The following is a 20,140-nucleotide window of genomic DNA, read 5'->3' as shown; positions in this document are numbered from 1 at the left end:
TGTAAGATGCGAGGTAAAACATCACTGAAAAGTTCTAACAATTCAAGAAAAATAACTTGCTATTAAAAATGTATTCCCTTTCAAATATTTCTGTAAATATGAGTGCTTCGAGGTGGTGTGTTATTTAGTAGTATGATTTGTTTGATCATTAGGAGGGCAAGCCCAAGAGGTCACAGAAAATTGTGACGTGCCCAATTTTTTATCATCTTAGCTGAGCTTGTCAGAGCAGGGTGATAATAAGACCAAAGGTTGTGGGCCCAATCCCCATATGGGCCACTCACTGAAGAGTTGGACTCGATGACCCCGTGGGTCCCTTCTGACTCGGGATACTCAGTGATTCTGTGACTACTAAAGTTTAATTCTTCCTCTGAGCACCCATGAAGCAAATGAACAGCTCCTTAAAGGGAGGCCGCATTTCTCTTCAAAGTTGTTCTTGATGTCGTCCCTGCTGCCATCTTGGTGTGTGGCATCTCCTGCGGGCCGGGGAGAGAAGCGCAGGGTGCTGGGCATGGTGAACCCCAGCTCGGCCTCTTCCATAATCCAGTATGGACAGTGCTGCCACAAGTGGTGGCAAAGCTCCAGGGAAAAGTGTTTGCTTCACAGTTATTTTATTCGCTTTGCCTGGGTATCAGTGTGCCCTGTGGCTGATGGCGGATTGGCCATGGCTGATGTAATACCCATCTCTGATCCAGAGATCAGTGGCACTGATCTCTTCTCTCTGGCAACCAGGGACAGGACTCGAGGGAATGGGCTGAAGCTGTTTCAGAGGAGGTTTAGGTTGGATATCAGCAAAAGGTTTTTCACCCAGAGGGTGGTTGGGCACTGGAACAGGCTCCCCAGGGCAGTGGTCACAGCACCAGATTGACAGAGTTCAAGAAGTGTTTGAACAAGGCTCTCAGGCACATGGCATTACTCTTGGGGATGGTCCTGTGCAAGGCTAAAAGTTGGACTCAATGATCCTTGTGGGTCTCTTCCAACTCAGAATATTCTGTGATTCTGGTCCTTCAGCACAGGGAGCTGTGACTGTCCCTGCTTACCCCACGCCAGCACCCCAGTGGAGGGCACGGATGTGTGTACTGCGGGGGAGAATGGGCACACACAGCACTAAACCCATTAATTCCAGCAGTGCTGCCCTTCAGACAGTTTTCATCTATCATTATTTTGATCCTCAAAGATATTAATCAGCATTGCCAGCTCTGCACCTTGTGCCGAATTAGCTTTTTTTTTTAATAAACAAAACAAAACAAACAAGCCGAATATTTAAACCGTATTTATAGAGTAATAAAATCTTTGAATCTCTCACATCAATCACTTGCTTGGACCACAGTCAGCTGCCCGGGGAGGACCAGGTTATAAATGGCCCGAGGAAGCGATAGGCAATGAATAGCCCTGACCCTCGCTTCCCTGCTTCGGTCGGGGCTTGCAACCTGAGGCGGGAGGGGGCAAATTCCTGCCGCTCCCGCTCCAGCCGGGCAGGGGAGGGGAGCGGAGGGCGCCGTAAAGGAGGCCCCCGGCCCCTCCTCGGCGCCGCCGTGGCACCCGCGCCCCCAAACACTCCCTTCCCACCCAAATTCTCAGCTCCATCCTACAGTTCCTCCATCACCCGAGCAGCTCCAGACAGCTTCTGTAGCAGAAGCAACCTGCCCTGCAGCATTACCAACTGATCGCGCAATAAAACACAACATCCATGCGAGAGAAAAAGCAGTTTCATCCCTCGCCAGACCACAGGTTTGCCGCCACCCGCGCCAACTGCAGCGCAGCAGAGAAGTCAACAGCTGACTGGCAAATCTTGCCAGCAAGCAGAAAAATTAAGGCCCAGAATCTTTTCCTTTGGCCCCTTCCAGATGCCAGTTACATGGGCTGGTTTCCACTGCACTGATCAGAAGGGAACGGGCAAATACAAAAACCACGGTTACAGTCTGCATCACTCTCTGCCATTCCTCCGTGCAGCAGAATCCAAACTGACCTACATTGTTAAACCTGTTTCCTGAAACACGCAGGAATGCGGCAGAAGATGAAAACAAGGCTTGTACGCAGATATCTAAGAGACCTTGTATTTCCTATATTAGCATCTATTCATAATGAATATTTCATTGTGGTTTTTTTTCCTAATTTCTAAATTAATTTTTCTGATTTAATGTCTTAATACTTGAATGTAGCTTTTTAATGGTAACATTTTAATAGCAACATTGCTACCAGAAAGCTTTTTATAAAATTTGTCAAATTAATGGAAACTTGACATTTCAAATAATTCAATAATTCAATAATTTTGACACAAAATTATTTTGTTTAGTAAATGTGTAAAAATTATGTTTAAAAAATGTAATCAGTATTTTTCAACAAACCAATTATTAAAATAAGCAAGGATTAATGTCTTTCTCCTGTATTTAGCATGTCTCTTATTGTTTGATAATTTACTTCCATACAGATTTAATAAAAGGAAGCAATTTGCTTTTTGTCCATCGTCTTTAAAAATTTGGCAGTGAAATGTTAGTGTGCCCAGAACAATATGCTCATAAGACATACAAATTCAGATTAACTTTGTTAAATCACTGGAATTAAACAGTAACAAAAAACTTGTACTGAATTTTTTATATGTTCACTTAAGTGGAGAAAATCATAGATCAGTACGCATTTTTGGTTTCTTACATACTATCAATAAATAATTATCTGCCAAGTCCTCTTTTAGACCTGAAATGCCAGGAATTTCAAACTTGTCCACAAAATGGTACAGCTATGCTTAAACTAATGAAGACCCTGCTGAATGTGCTGAATGAACATTCATGTATGATAAGTTCATACAAATAATACTGTTATAGAATTTGTTTGAGGGCCTTTTAAAGACTGCAAAGCTCTCACAAAGATAGTAAAAACAAGTCCACTGAATGATAGTTTATACACACAAACCCCCCTTTCATTTATTTAATCAAGCTTTTCTGGTTTAAGTATCTAAGCTCCCAAATGAAATGATCAGAAAAAAATCCTTGAGACAAACTGTGCATATGCACTGAAACTCCTTGACAACTATTGCACTGATTCCCCCTGGCTCAACATTTCATCTCTTAGTAACATGTGGTCCTTGAAATTTAGTTAAAACATACTGTACTTTCAAAATGCACATCAGATGGAGAGAGAAAACCGAAACTAAGCTAAGGTTTGCTAATTTTTAAGAATTTAACAAATAGATTATATTCGTCATCCTAAAACCAGAAATACTGCAACAAAATCAATAATTTTGTGCCATTAACTCACTTAAGACAATATAATATACTATAGGTGCATTTCATGACACCTATTGTGGCCAGTGCTGGCTTAGATCCCTTGTAATGGACATACAGTAAAAAGGAAATCAAATTATAACTATAAAAACATGTCAGTGTTATATATATAATTAAAAAAATATACTGATTCCCATTAAAAAGATATTAATATGTAGATCACAGGAAATCTTAAACATTGATTATACTATCTAATAATGAACACTAAAAAAAAATCATTTTCCACCAAATGCTCCAACTGCAGCCACTTCAACAGTCTAATCTTAGTCCATTTACAGCTGTCACCAGTTAAAGAATGATCATCCAAAGAAGTACTGTGTGAAGATTAACAATAAACCCACATAAGCATGGAATGGGCTATCATTTCCCAATAAACTACTGATGATTATTGTCAGTAAAAAAGGAACCATATTACAAAAATAAATTAATCTGCCATTTAAAAAAATATGTAATTGCTCAATAAAAATAAATTAATGAAGATTGATGTAAAAATTCTTTGGGGAATCTGGATCTCTCTATTACATTATTAAAGATAACGAGATGTTGCTCAAAGCAGACTCCAGATTAATTTTAAAAGCATATGTATTCTTGAAAAAGGTAGTTACTAAATGTAAATACATATAAAATGGAATATGCATTTTTATTTTTTATGTAAGTCTTTAATAATTTCTGCTGAAGACAATGTAGGCACAGATCAAATTTAAAGGAACCTTCTCAATCAGTGTCATGAATTTATATAATTTTAAACATTTTCAAATCCAATAGATCATATTTTGGAATGTGGTAAACTTTCTTTTTTAATTCTTGAGGAGGAGAAGGCATAGCTAAGAGGAGAAGCTGATAACCTACTTTCTTAATAGTCCAGGATAATTAAGCACTTCTTAGTGAAAGATGTGGTAATTACTGCTCCATTAAGTGTTCCCAAAAGCAGGAACTAACACTAACAAAATCCTAATCCTCCAAATCTAAGCAAAAATTTTATCTTCAGATGTACTATATTTCTGCCTAAAAAATCTTGAATATTGTTTTCATCTTAACAATGCACCTTAAAAATGCTCTCTCATTCTCTACAGTTCAATCCCACAGTCCTCTGTGACTAGTCCTGCAAAGTTAATGGTGACATATGAATTTCCCTACAGTACCAGAAATTAGGAGTTTCTTTGTTTATTAATGCATCTGCTTCACATCCAGATCAATCACCCTCAAGTAATGTCTTTCTTTAACAATTTTCACTAATTCCTGAATCCAATTAAACACACTTGTAAAAATTATTTTATCTTTTTTTTTTTTTTTTCCCCAGGTTGCAATAGTTTCTAAACCAGAATCACACACAACAAACAGGAGGCCCTGTTAGCTAAGACCGGCCAGCATGCTAGAGCCACACAGACCCCTGCAGAAGAAACCATCCATTCCTTGCAGGGTTCACTTCTACCCTACACTTCCCACCCATTAAACAGTTCTGCAAATCATGCTACATGAAAACATTGAACAAATGTGATTTTGACTCATATAAAACAGCTATTACAAATGTAATGTGCTTTCTTTAATTAACACACACAGGCACACAAACCTCTAAAACCAAACAACAAAGCAGGCAAACAAAGCAGATTTAGCACAGCCAAATGAGAATTATTCACTGTATTGGAGACCTGTTGAGCACTGTGGTGAAATGGAAACTTTTTTACAAATATTTGAGGACTATACTATGTCTCCAAATCTGTGAACTGTCCACCTGCTCCTGTCTGAGTAGGAGTTCACTACTTCCTCCTCCCCACCAGTCAGTGCTCTCCCTTGACTCTGAGTGGTATCTTACATCCCTAACATCAGGGCCTGGGAAGAAGACAGATCATGAAGGATCCAGCCAGCAGGACTCCCATCCTCCCCCTCATCAACACAGATATGCAATACTGCAAGTTACAAGGTTTTTAAAAAAAAATTCCCAGTACCTACTGCATCCCATCAGCCCTACTAGAAATCAAAGGCCCTGCACAGGGCTCAATAAATGTTCAACACCCCATAGGCACTTTCACTGCAAGGGTGAACCACATTCACCTTCAACAGAACCTGCCTGTGGCCACAGTGAGGGGTCTTTGCCACACTGGGGGCATTTCACATACTTCTTCTACTGCTTTTTCCTACTGTGAGGAACTTACTTGGGACTGAGCAATTTTTCAACAGGAAGATGGAAAAACCCACATTATCAGCCCGAGACCTTAGCATTAGAGCAGACTGGTAGTTGAGCGGTCAGGTGAATTTGGGTAAGGCATTAAATATTATACATTCACAGTAGAAAAAAGTAGCATATTGTGAAAAGTATATACAAATTACATACATAACATAATATGTATGCACGAACTTGAGAAGTTGTACCACTTTTAGTCAACTTTTAATTAACCAACAGTGACCCAAACCCTGTTTACTATTCTACATTTTAGGTGCTGTACAGGGAACAGCTCAGATCACAGTATGGCACTCACATTTTTGAGCACAAAATGCACACTTACAGCCTTATGAAAACAAAAGCCTGTAAACCACATACTTCCAGTAAAAGCATTCATGTAAGAGACTTAAAATCCACTTCTAATGCTGTCCATTTTATTGAACAAGTTTCATAGGTCAGTAGGACCACTTCACTTGATAGTACTGAGCAGAATTTGGCCCATCAGGTCTGTAATATCAACAAGAAGAAAAGAGATGTTATAGTTCCATTACATTAAGGAAAAGGAATTTTGTTCACTGTTGAAACAATTCTCAAATTTCCATTCACCTGATGTACTACTGTATTTAATATCTGGGAAAGAGGGCAGCAAACAAGTTCGTGGATAATTCTTGGATCTAATCCCACTTTAGTGTCAAAAATGGCTGATTCTCAGGATGTACAATCTGCATGCCTTAGACCAGGTAATTAAACTGGGTGAGATAACAATATATATGTTAAATAGAGGAGGCAGTTGGGGGTCTAATTCAACATCTACAGAAGTCAGCTTGGGTCTATTAGGTACATTCCATACTACTACTTTTATATATTTCTAGTATTTCCAGTACAATGAGTCTAAAAATATTCAGAAATTACTACATGTGGTCAGCAGAGGCTTTTTAAATCCCCTTATTTCCCCTAAGATTGTATTATTACAAATAGCTCATAAAACCAACCAAGATTTTGACTATTACCTTGCAAAACACACCTGTAAAATGAAAGAAAACATTTTTTAAACTATAGCACATGTGCACAATTAAGAGATTTTAAAGACACCTGTACTTTGAAAAAAAATACAGAATGATGCTTATTCTAATCTCCTTAAAGTACACAGTGGCCATCACTTTTAGTCTCAGTTTCAGACCAGGGTTTATTTTGGTGCATATATTTATATGACCATAAACAGAGAGTTGTAACACAAATGTTAAAGTAGCCTCATGTGGCACTATTATAAAAACAATCAAGAAAAAAAATTCTCTCAACACTGCATACCTTAAAATTACCATGAAAAATTAAAAGAAGGCCTCTCTGGGAACAGATTATCTCTGATGGGAAAGCCACTATCAGCTAAATTGATGAGAATTACACATTTGTGAATACAATAACAACATTTGTGTTTTCTGACAGAGCATAAGATCTGTTGTAGTCATGAAATACTACTTTGACTTTGTAGATAAATTCATACACTCCAAATATTGATTACATGTGCCTTTACTCAGATTTTATGTGTTAAACAATTTTAACCAGTGAAAATACTGACTTATGATGCTAAAAAATGAATCCAAACTTTCCAGCCTTCCTCCTGCCAAAAAATGCAATTCTAGCACCAGATCAGAACTTTGGAATGGAAACTGTGTGATTTTCTTGGTTCCTGCACTGATAATAGAATAAGAATATTCTACAAACTCTCACACAAATAATCTCAAACGTTTGGATGCATTTAATTTTCAAAGTTGAAATTCCATACATACGGAATAATTAAAGAGCTGTACTTTCCAGATTATCAACTAATTTCACTAAGATCTCACCTATCTGCTAAAAAGATCTATCCAAAATATTATGAACATGCTCTATAAATATGCTTATTTCTGTTCTGTAGAAGAAAAAGCCCACATAATATTTATATGAATCAAAAATTCCCTGTTTTTTTTTTGACTTATAAATAGTGCTTTTTGTAAAACTGCAATCAATATATTTCAGTGCCACCACTGAACTGTAATCACTAAACAAGAAAAAGAGAAACTTGAAGACTGAAGTGTGACACAAAGATTCCTGAAACATTTCACTTCCAGAGAGAGCTCAGATGCTTGTACTCATTCCACTACCCTCAAGTGCCCTTTTTCTTGGAAAGTCATTATCACTTTTGTCGTCTCTCCATCCCCAGCTGAAGGTGGCAACCCGAGAACTCTGCTATTTTGCACCAGGAGACTGCAGTTTCATTTGCATTTCTGTGTCAGTAGCTTCCAGCTCTTTCCTCCAGTACCTTCACCTCACCTGGCTGCTGCTTGCTTGCACCTTTGGCCACCCTTCCATGGTGCCAACACTGCCCACCCTTATTTGTGGGGATCATGGGGATTCTCTGATATGAAAAATGGTACAAAAATCAGATACAAACATTTCCCCAGCTGAGTCTGCAATGCAGTCCCACAAGCACTTATCCTAGACCAACAAGAGTGATAGAAAAGGTCTTGAGGCTTACTGAGGCAGCTGCACTGCTGTCAAATGTAAAAGTCAAGTCATGTCCGTAGGATACCCACCGAGAAGGGTGGCTGTAGGAGTTTAAGCCTCCACCTATTCACCTCACACTGCTACTGCAAAGCCTTATTTGGCTGCTTGCAGAGCAGCTGCTGAACTGCTGCATGTTACAGCTTTGCATGTTAGGAAAAAATCAAATTCAGTGCCAGTTTTCCATAGTACAGCAGACTCTGAAGCTTGCAGCAAGTTCCACAGCTGCTCCACAAGCAGCCAAGCCACCTCTGGAGAGGGGATCTGGAATTCCCTTTAGCTATCTCCCACGCAGTTAACCCCTCCTCCATTTTAAGTCAGAACCAGCCAAATTAATCTGAGGAAAAGCCTGGACACCAGTTTCTCCAACTAAATAGGCTCAAGCAATCAGAAGCACTTCCCCACCTTCCATGCAGAGTTGTTTAGTGATACTCTGCTGATGTAAAAGCAATTTAAGGATTTACTGCTTTCGCCCGTGATATCCATCAAGCAAAAGCCAGTCCAAATCTGTCCTGAAGAACTGTCCTTTAAAAAGAGCCATGCATCACATAATATCTCTCTAACAGTCCTGGTTACTTGCAGCTGATTTTAAAAAAGGCAAAAAACCAGCACCCCTACATACAGGGAATTAAAAATGTAAACAGTATGTCCTTATTTATTTGTGTTGGTTTTAACAAACACCATAAATGGTCTTTACCCGCTAGTTTGTAGTTCCTAGAATCTTTCTTAAATGACATCTTTACAGTCACTTGTATATACCTTTGTAGAACCTGGTGGGCCTTATTTTGCTTCTGTTGATTAGTGGGGAAATATGGCCGGCCTTTACTGCAATGAAGGCCTGTACTGCAATTACTTTACTTAAGGCAGATGAATTAAACAATATTTACATGGGAGTATATTTTGTAAAGAGCATGAAACAAAACTCTGGATGTCTCTAAATATACCTACTACCTCAGTAAGGTAGTTGCAAACCAGAACAAGCAACAATAACAACATTTTTCCCAATTTGACAATTCATTTCCTTTTAGCTTCGGTTCATGTATCTGCTTTGATATCTTATGTTTGTGTCCCAGACAAAATATCCTCTTCCTTCCAGTATCCCAACCCCTGTGCACAACTTCCTCAGTCTTGGAGAAAAGGATGATAGCGTGCTCTGGAAAGGGTGCACTTACTGCTCTGCCAAAGAGGGAAACACCTCTTAAGACAAAGTTGTCCCACTGCAGCCCTCTGCCTTTGGGCCACTTGTGACTTCTGCTTGTTAACGTGCAAGGCTTAAAACTCTTCAGCAAAATCTGATCTGATTCAACATCACTTAGGTTTAATGGTGCTGCCATTCACCTAAATACTACATAGATTTACTAATAAAAATTTACTACAGTGTTTGGGTTAGAGGTAAATAGATGAACTCTGGAAGGTTCAGAAGATGGCAGCTCCATAATTCAAACAACCAAATTGCTAGTTTCTTCAGACAACCATCCTAAACCATCAAGCTGTCAGGGAAGTATTTTGCCATCTATGTGTCCATACACGATACTAACTTGTACAGTAATTAGTAGACAGAATAAATTATTAAAAAAAAAATCCCAGTGCTGTAGCGCTCCACACCACAAATCAGTGGTCCCCATCACTTCTCTGCATGCTGCAGCCCAGCTGGTGTGTGCCAGAGCTTGGCTCCGGGTCTCCAGCAGCTCCATCCCGTTACGGACACTACATGCGCTGAGGCTGCTGAGCAGACTTTGCCACCCGCGTCTGATCCCTGTCGGATCTCCCGTACACATGCTCACTGCAGACACACGTTTACTCCCCGTTCGCTTCCTTCCTCAGCCTCCCTCCCTAAATCCTGCTAGCCACTTCTGTTTTGATTAGGACTGGGCCTGCCTGGTCCCCAGCAGACGTCAAAGATGACAAGTCTGTAATAGCATACTCTGCATGAAGACTTCTACAGTCCAAATAGACATTCCTATGTCATATTAAACATATGATCCCACTTGCTTGCCCAGGACTTCCAGTTATCCTGAGCAATTAAATAGTTTTTAAAGGCTCCCAATAAAACAAAAATGAAAAAGAATGAATGCATCCTTGAAAAAGCACGGGATCACATGTGCTCACAATATAAGAAAGTCAGCATTGAGTGTATAATGCCATGCCCTACTCTGTCCTAGAAAAAGTAGTTCAACTATGCCTAAAAACTAGGAATTCAAAGAACGGGCATCTGATTCATCATTGAAAAGGACAGTTGGTCACATTAAGGGAAAAGACTGTTCAGATGCTGCTTATGTGTCTCATTTTCCATTTATTCTTCTGTTTATAGTCAAAATAGTCTCAGTAATTTTTCTTCCTTCTTTTGATATAGGTACTTGAAACAATAAGAGCAATATTTATAATACACAAATGATAGTGCAGTACAGAAGCACTCAATGAAAGAAAAAAGGGTGTTTTCCATTTTTATCAAAATTTGTAGTAACAGTAACTTGTAGCAACAGCAAGAAAGTTCAGATGAAAGTGAAAATTTTCAAGCCAACTATGTTCCTTTTAATGAGAAAACAAAATACACCAGCTCCTATATGCTGCTCCTCCCTTCCTTCCTCTCCCCATCTCATAAAAGAGGATCCCAAAGAAGGATCGTGTTTAAAGCCCCAGTTCAGAAATCCTGTATCAATCCCTTATTGTGGTAAGAATTTTGGACCACAGAGCCATGTCCCAACAAACTCCATCTAAACTGAACAATCCACCCCATCCTGAAAAACTACATTACTGAGAAACAGACATAAATTTATAACCCTTGATACTCACAAATGCATATTTAATTGCATCTGTTTACGTTCAGCACCCTACAGTCCATTATCATCTTTAACATCTGGGCTTCATGCTAGGCAAAGGAAAAGAGATTTGTTTCTAACTTGATCTGTACAAAGTGTGTGCAAAAAAGAATATGCAGCATTTTTGCCTTACTGCCATCCAAAAAAAAAAGTAGTACGTATTTAAGTTGGGTACAATTTTGAATGTGCAAAAGAAGTTTTAACAAACATTATCCTTTTCTGATTCTATGAGAACTTCAGCTCTTCTTAGTTCTTTGCATTGAAAACCTTTTTTCATGTGCACCACAAAAGGTTTCCCTCACTTCACCTCTCCAGTCTGCTTTACCCTTTGACAAATAGATCTTTTTCTAAAATTTAATAAGAGTCACTCACACATAACTAGGTCCAAAATTCACATCACAAAAGAGAAACAAGCTATTTTATTCATTCCATGGTAACCTACTAAGAGCACATATGACAATATTCAGCTAAATTCAGTAAGGTGCACATTCAGTGGATTCAAAAATGTTACAAAGGACTATCACTGCTACTCTTCCTTTTTTTTTTTTTTTCCAAAAGAAACACAGGACTTGGCACATTGCTGCATTGAGCATGGCTTCTGTTGAAAAAATCAAATTGTTTTTAGAGCTTATAATTTTGATATGACCCTGAATGACTCAAACAAACAACTTAAAGATATAAGCTGTATCAGAATAAAGTTAAAAAGGAAAAGAGTGTGGGTATGTGTAAGTGTACCAAATTACATTGTAGACACACAGATGCACATATATAATGGCTGACGTGTTTCTGCCTTAAATAATGCATCCAGCTCTAGGTACCTCATTACCAGAAGTGTAACAACAGTCTGAAGGTAGTTCAGAGAAGATCAATCAAAATTATTAACACCAAAGGAGGGACTTAAAAGGCAGGGTTGAAAACTCAATACTGCAGCTGTTTTGTGAACAGGTCTTTCATTGGGTGAAGGGGAAGAGAAGTCCAAACAAAAGCATGGTCCTCTAAAAATGTACCAATATATACAATTAACAAAGCACTCAGTTTAGAAAAATGTGAGTATAATCCACACACAGCTAAAGGGGAACTCCAAGAAGAAAGCAAAATTACTTACTGCAAGCTCAAAAGTCTAGGTATAATGAGCTTAAACTATTACAGGAATTTTGACTTGACATACAGTAAGTTTTTATAGCAAGATCTCATAAACTGGGCATAACCTCACCAAAAAAGGTAAGATAAGAAAGTAAAAATATTGTTGTAGGGTTCAAGCTAGCTTTGACAGGACTTTGACTAAGTAAACTAGAAGCTTCTCTCCTCTGCTCAGACTGCCTAATTCTATAAAATTATACTAGTAGCTACAAACACTGCAGAATGAGTGAATGAATGCATGCAACGCTATCTGCGCACACATAAATGATGAAGTGTTTTCAAGGCAGTTTTGAACAGTAGTATTTTGTTTCAACAGATTAATAAACTAACATCTTTGCCTTAAAAAGGACCCTTCACATGACAAAATTTCTCAGATTAATGAAACCAATAGGAATAGGGTCCAATCACTGTGCAGGCAACAGTTGTACAAGCAGCACTGTTAAATAACATTACAGATTTAAAGACATTTTTATGCTCTGGCTGTTACTGCTAGAACTGGTCAGCTAGTTAGCTAACACAAAGCATTCTGTGTAGCAATATCAATTATCTAAAACGTACTCTGAAACACAATAGATTCCCCCATTACATTACACAGAAAACCGATGGAAAGAAGATTCATGTCACCATGAAGTTATATATATACACCTTAGACTTCACCAGAAAGAAAATGATGAGAAACATTATTTTCTTTGCTGTAAGAAATACTAATAATAACTTCACTCAGTAAGATGTATCTCTAAGTAAACTCAAAATGACTGAGGCACACAGTTAACATGAAATGAAACACGGTATTTTTCACTGCATTACACTGTGGTATGTCTTAGAAACCCAAAGGTATGGATAAGTTGTAGATTATTAAACTGTAATAAACAAACTTGTCTAACATTTCCTTCTTTTCCCCTCCTTCAGGGGACACAACTCAATAGAGACTTCCAAATTTACTACTACTTTATTATTTTCTATGACTACTTTCCATTATGAAACCGAAAACCTTGTCTAGTATTACTTAAATGTATCAGGTTATCATGCAGTTCAATACTTCTCTATTTCCACAACTCTAAGAATATCTTTGTTTCCAAATGTGTTTTTTATTAACAGCACTGCTATGTTTCAAATATTTGTCTTCTACAATTCAAGAAGCAAAAGAATGACATACATTAACACAAAGTTACTTTAAAAAAAAGGGGGTGTTTATCTCTAAAGTAAATTTATAAAACTGTAAAGAGCAACTTCATGACTTAAAAAGATATAAAGAAAGGAAGAAAAGGGGAAAAAGGACGAAGACTGCTCCTTATTTGATAAGTGTTTCATTCATTCAGTTCTAATGAGAAAAAGCAGCAGCTTAAAGAGGGGGCAGCTTGTATGCCAGTACAAAGCAGGAAGTGTAGGAATTTAGTGAGTTCACTATCGGATTCTACACCTTGTACGTAATTCCAAATGCAAGCAACTATACTGAAGTGGAGGCCCTTAGGTGCAAGGGCACATGTAAGGCAGCAAGACCAGAAATCCACCCCACCACACACTGCAAGGCAACAGGCCACAGCAGCAGTTTCTTTAGAAGTTTCAGCTACCTTTTTACTAATCTAATCAGAGGTGTATGCTTTAAAAAAGCCTGACAAAGTTACTGCAGAATAAAGCCGGGCCACCAAATGCATCATTAAAAGAGAGTCACTATATAATCATGGAACACCCCCTTCACCGTCATTGCAAACGTCATAGAAAATGGACAACCACGTAAAAAGATGCCTTTTGCCTCCCTAACATGGCCCTAGCCAACCCCAAAATGGTCTCTTTACCTGATTCCTCTCTTCTCTTCTCTGATCACAGAGAAGATAGGTGAAATTCAAAATAGCCTTGTTGCAACGGGAGACTTACAGAAGGAGCAGGGAAGGTCTACACATGCTCCTTCTTCAAAAAACACAGTACAGATCTCGAAAAAAGTTCCCTTATCATTTTGTACGTATTTTGCATCTGAAACTCTTTTACATGAAAGTAAAAGTTTCCACATTCAAAACACAAAACCATCCATGCTGTTGTGCTTAAAAATAAAACCATGGACCATACACACCCCTTGTCTCCCCAACAGCCTTACAGAGACACTGCTTTTGGTCTGAATACTTAAATAATTACTTTTTTTTTTTCTCCCTAGAAAGGAATAATTAAAAATCAACCGGTGAAACCACATACACGCTTCAGAGTATCACCACAGGGACACTCACAGGTCTGAATTACCGCAAAATAACACTATAATTATGTCTTAATTTCACTAACTAATCTCAGATGAGCTTTTAAAAAGTAATTCGAGGTTTACAAGTAAACCGTTTAAAACTGTACTCAAATGTTATCTGAATGAAACCCGACATTTATTTATCCTTTTCCCAGCTTGATTTTAAACAGTTTCCAAGGAAAGGCATATCTGCTCTTGATCAGTCTGGTGACAAATGATAAACCTTGTTAAAAAGTGTGACATTTGAAAATAAATAAAAACCACAGGAGACTTTTCTAACCTAGGAGGAAGATATGAAGAAACATTATCCCCTTGCACAAATCACCAGCGACAGAGACTAAGCACAATCTAACGACCTTATTTACTCAAATTGTACACTGCCAACAAAACCACTACCTAGGGCAGCTCTTTAACTACAGATACACTTAAATACCTAGAAAAAAATAGGTTACTTCTCTTCACATAAAACCGGAGTCCCTGTGAGCTCAACCAAATGTGGCAGGCTGAGATAGAAGACAAAAACGGGTCTTACTTGGTGTACAAAGACATCAACTGGAGACTCCAAGGGGCTTCCCTCTCGGTTGCTCATGGAGATGAACCCGAATCCCATTCTCACATTGAACCATTTGCAATGGCCGGTTCCGTGCAAAACCTGGGATTCCTCCTCTTCTTCCTGCTCCGGCAACTTCCCGGGTTCGTCTCCACCTTTACTCGCCCCTGCTGAGGAAGAGGGAAAGGCGGGGGGTGTGGGGGGGAAGGGGGGAGAAAAAGAAGGAAGAGAGGAACAAGATGCAAAGCAAAGAGTTAAATTCTGGTAACATCCTTTTGCCGCTGTATAGAGGAGTTACTACAAACGGAACAGGGGGAAAAAAGGGGGACGAACAAAACAAAATCAAAAAGCAAACAGCGAAGAGTGCGTATCTTTCCTAAATCGTAAAATAAACAACCTTCTCCCCAAAATACGTAAAAAAATTAAATCACCGGAGGTTACAGAGAGGAAACACTGCGCACGGAGGCTTTCCCTCTCTCTGAGCCCAGGGCAGCCCACGTTTCTGTACATACGTGTATTTTTCCATTTAACTCCATCTTTCAGCCACATTACAGCACGGAACGCGATACTTTACTTGAATATTGCTGGTTTAAGACCGATCCCATTTCTCAACAGAAATTCTCAGCCCAATTAGTCTCTCCTCCCAAGGCGCAGAACCGGGGGGGCGAGGGGGGAGGCCGGCCGAGGAGGGGTGGAGGAGAGAGAATAAGCAAAATTGGGTAGATTGCACAACTGGTTATTGCATATGCAGCGCCGAAACCACTATTTTCCAAAGTGTATCCATCCCTCCTTGGAATAAACTTTCGATTAAAGTTGGGACAGGTGTACGGCCGTTTTCTCATCCCACCACTGCAACTGTGCTTAATCAAACAGGAACAATTCAAACAATAGCCCCCTGAAAGCTTTTCAAGTTGTGAATCGGTGTGGGCGGTACGGAACAGTTTCTGAGCTGGGTAACAATGGGTTTGGAGAAAGCCCCCTTGCGCGAGCTGCTAAAAAAGGGTAATGCATAGTTGGGTTAAAAAGGGGTGGGGGGAGGGAGGAGAGGGGGAGAGAGCGAGCGAGCGAGCGAAAATCATAGTAAAACAATAGAAAAAGAAAATTAACCTTCGGCCATGTTGCCCCACGGGCCCTCTGCTCCAAACTCGTGAGATGAAAACTTTCCCTGTGGATCGAAGTGGTCTTCTGCATTAATCTAACATCCTGATTTTGAACGATCGCAAATTTAGCTCGCATGGTCTAATGTGCTTTCCCTCTTTTGATTTTTTCCCGTCTCTCTCGCTCCGTTTCTGGCCCCCTGCGCACACGTGACTCGGTCAATTACATGCTTTCTTGCTACTAATTTCGCATCGGATCCTTAAGGGGTTGGCAGGAGGCAGGAGCAGCCAATCGCCATTTCAAGTAGCCTGACACACCAAAATAATTTATGAATGAACAAGAAATTTCCAACACGGCGCTTTTTTTTTTTTTTTCTTCCCCCCCTTCCTTTTCGGACAGCTAATCTGCACGCTTCTTTACGGGAAATCGAGATGACGTATTATTCTGGGGTTTCTGCCCTCCCGTGCATGCACAAATCCGTAGGAAGATCCGTGTGTTTCTAGATACAGCCCACTGAACAACAGCTGCGCGCAAGGGCGGCCGTGCGGAGGAGATTATGGGGGTATCTGTGCCCACCGCAGGCGGGCTCCGCGCACGCACACCAGGGCGAGATGCTCGCGGACCAGGGACACACGTGTGTGCAGACACGCACGGGGAGCGCCGGCAGGCATCTGTGGCACCCTCTGCGCACAACGCGGGCAGATGCGCAACTGGATCGTTACTAATTTCGCATTCAAATTAAAAGCGCGCCGGAAACGCGATATCACCTTAATATGCCCCAGAATGTGCGGAGATCTAGCGTTTCACAACATTTCTGGAGGGGGGATGGGGCGAGGGATTGTACTTCACAGGTTTCTCCGCCATCTCTTTCCGGGGGAGGGGATGTGATTAATGACTTCCTAAATAAGAGCCCAGTTTTCAAGCCGAGAATTGGAGTGAACCTCAATCAGCAGTTGGGAGAGGACTGACAGAGAGAGGGATTTACTGGAGAAGAGGGCGGAAAAAAAAAAAAAAAAAAAAAAAAAAAAAAAAAAAAAAAAAGCCTCGGGGGAAGAGGACAAAGAGGGGAGAAATAACGCTGACCGGGGACTGCTGTTTTAAGTCTTCACTGCCAGCGGGAGTTGGGGATCCAATTCGGAAAAAAAATGTGTGATGTGTAACGGGCTTAGTAGCAGCCCCTTTGCAAAGGCACTCCCCTTCCGCGCTCACAGGTACACAGCTATGGCCCTGCCCTCCAGCCCTTCTCGTTGCTGGACGCATGGCCAAATGCTTTTAATGTTTTATAAACGTGAAAAATAAACAAACAATTAGGGAGAATTAGTTTTATTTTCCATCTGTCCATCTCCTTTAGTGTAAAGATACAGATGAAAGTATTTTGTCCTCATCACCATCTACTCGCGTTAACCTCGCTTTCCATCCGGTATTTTTTATATGTATGTATGTGTGTGTGTGTATGTGTATAATATATCTCCTTTAAACATTGCCCATATCTTGTTAAATCTTGGACTCTGACTTTCTTATTAGCCCCCTCCCTCCTCCCCCCAGCATCCTCTCTTATCCCAAGGACACACAAACAAAAGCCAAGGCAACAAACTGATCCGTGCAGAACCTGAATGCAAGGGGCTTATGCATTTGCAAAGCACTTGCTGTTGTTTGCGAAGTGGCGTCGATCAGTCTGCCCAATTAAGGGGAACGCCTTTGCCCCCATGGGCCTGTTTACTCCTTTTGTTGCCTTTCAGGAAAGCGTCAATTCCCCCGCTAGCGCCTCATTTCTGTGTGAAACACCAAGGTGGAGGCTCCGTGTGATCGTTTGCAAGAAAGAAGCGAGGGTGGGCAAGAGTGTACAAATACAAGCACCCTGGCAAGTGGAGCAGAAGCTTTAAATCCTGAAATTCCTTTGCAGTCTTCAACCGTAAATTTCCTATAGGTTATTTCAACAGTGAGGTCGACTTCCTACACTGACCTGCCTTACGCATTCGTGCAACATACCACCTCTTTTGGCTCATAACCTCCCTTCCCCCCTTACAATAGCGATTATTTTACAATATTAAATCTCCAGTAATTTTATATGCTTGGATCTTATGACCCGGACGATATCTAATTTATAATAAATGTACGAGATTTTAATACACGTGACACCTCCGTTATGAACAAGAAATTAAGATACCGGAAGAAAACAATCCTTACACCTCTTACTTGAAGTGCCCGAGACTACGTTTCTTGTGGCAGAAAGGCACATTTATAAAATCAAGATCTCTCTGCCCCTCCACTCGAAAAGACAGAAAGTACCCGTTTAATATAAAGTTTTAAGAGTCTTTATTTTTTAAAGATTTATTTATTTTACCGGCATTTGTTATAAAAAACCCCTTGGAGCCTAGAATATTGGTTAAACAGACACAAACGAGTTGATTGAGTTCATTACATGGACAAAATGTCTTGTTAGCAAATTTCAGTGAAAAGAAAATTCAGTATAATATGTTCTTCGATGAAGAAATGAAAGGCTACAAAACCACGTAAATAAATGAATGTAAATATATTGGTTGCAAAATTTTTCTTATGTTGCAAAATTAGTGCAGATTTTGTAAAATGGAGGGAGGTGGGATTTGCAATGTGTCTTTACTGAGATTTTCAGGCCTCCAGTATTAGTGGAATTAAGGTTGGGGTCACTGGACTGGTCACCGGTGTCAGATGTTATCGACTCATTCATTTCCTGCAAGGGACATCAGCCTTTCAAGTTTTGTGGAAGGTAGAGAGCTGTTGCCAGCTGGGAACTCTCCGGGAAAAAGAAGAAAAAAAAGGAACCCCAACCCCAACCAACACCCTTCCCAAAATTCATTCTGAAAGAAGGGGAGGGGGGAAGAGGGAAAAAAAACCCCTACGGAACAAGCCAGTTCGTGGAAAAAAAATAGTTTAATGGTAATGGTTTAGACATTAAAAAAAACCCCCCACCAACTATTTCTATCCTTGTATTTCGCTACAGAGATGCTAATTTTGGTGAAGACAATTATAGGAAGCTGGAATCATTGTCTTCCTACATGCAGAGCAAGAGCTCGCTTGAAACTATGTAACCAAAACCAGTGGTGTTGGATTTCCCATTTGTCACCTTCCTAAAACTTTTAAAGTCCTAACTTCGGTTTCTTCTATTCCCTTAAACAAAACCAAAATAAGTCAAAAACCCCACAACCTCCCCCCCCCAAAAAAAAACCCCCAAAACCACTACTCGGCCTCTCAAAACAGACTCCCACCTCAAAAAAAAAAAAAAAAAAAAAAAGGAAAAAACCCTCACCACAAAAATCCAAACAAACGACGGAGCCATGTGCATTTGAAACAAAACGCGTGTTTTACACTTGAAAGCAGAGCTCGGGGTGCTGCCACCACTTCCCATTTCAAAGCACAGCCAGCGCTCCTCGCCGACGGGCAGGCAGGAGGGGCAGGGACGGCGCCGGGGCGCCCCTGCCCCCTCTCCTCCGCTGCCCGGGCCTGGCTGCTCCGCGCCGCCCCGCCGATGTTGGACCGAATAGGATGCCCGTCGTGTTTTTCTACACGGTCTCTACCGAAACCGGCTCTTCCTAGATTTGCGGTCGGAGGGGCGCCTTTCCCGCCGCTCCTACGGGCGGGAGGCTGTGCCGGTGCGGAGCTGTTCCCGCCAAAACCCTCTCACCTACATTTTGGGCGCCAAAGCCGCTTTCCCTTTCCGCCGCCGCGCAGCGCCCGGGTCGAGGGCGGGGGTGGCCACCAGCCCGGCGGGCCCCGCTCCCGGCGCGGCTGTGCCGCTCGCGGGGAGAAGAGGCCGCTTCCCACCGCTGCGCGCCCCCGGGCGCAGGGCAGGGCGAGAGTCGAGCTTTGCCACCGGGCTTCTGTTTAACACTGGCTTCCCAGCGGGGACGTGGCGGCGTGCCTTCCCGCGCCTTTGGGAGAGCAGGGTCGGACGCGCTCAGGACACCGCCAGCTCCCCTGGTCGGGCTTATTACCCTCCCTTTTAATCGCGTGCATTGATAGTAGAAAATATGCAATTTTAAATTTGTTGTTGTTGTTGTTGTTAACAAAACACAGCGCCGGCCCAACTGCGCGCTGCCACGGCTCGGATCGAGCAGGGACGGGGTTTGCCCGACGTGCGACTGCGGGGTATGAAGTTACAGGCTTTATAGAGGCGCCTTCGCACCGCGCCCGTCCCGAACCGCGGCTCTTTTCGGGAAATGCAGTTTCAGGGCGCAGAAAGCGCCTCTCTCCCCTCACTCCCGCCCGCCGCAGGAGCTCGGTTTTTTAGCTTTCCCGGCGCTCCTCAGCCGTCACACCCAAGACGGGCGCTCCTGGGTGCCCGGAGTC

At 41.2% G+C, this 20,140-nt stretch overlaps 1 protein-coding gene across 4 annotated transcripts in view; it reads right to left on the bottom strand.

Moving 5' to 3' along the window:
* The window catches only part of LIN28B (lin-28 homolog B), a 100,185-nt gene that overhangs the window by 68,356 nt on the left and 11,689 nt on the right, over nucleotides 1-20,140 (bottom strand). Inside the window, exons 1-2 of one of the 4 annotated variants that reach the window (XM_032101345.1) lie at nucleotides 15,824-16,100; nucleotides 14,699-14,886 (exon numbers count right to left, since the gene is read on the bottom strand). In XM_032101345.1, coding sequence (XP_031957236.1) covers nucleotides 14,699-14,886; nucleotides 15,824-15,833 — 198 coding nt within the window. In that variant the 5' untranslated portion in view covers nucleotides 15,834-16,100. Of the gene's footprint in view, nucleotides 1-14,698; nucleotides 14,887-15,823; nucleotides 16,101-20,140 lie in introns of those variants that run through there. The other 3 variants (XM_032101346.1, XM_032101343.1, XM_032101344.1) reach the window with 3 other exon arrangements.

This window comes from Corvus moneduloides, chromosome 3 (assembly GCF_009650955.1).
Source record: "Corvus moneduloides isolate bCorMon1 chromosome 3, bCorMon1.pri, whole genome shotgun sequence".
Taxonomy (NCBI): Eukaryota; Metazoa; Chordata; class Aves; order Passeriformes; family Corvidae; genus Corvus; species Corvus moneduloides.
Note: the sequence above shows the minus strand (reverse complement) of the source record. Positions and strands in the feature narration are given on the sequence as shown.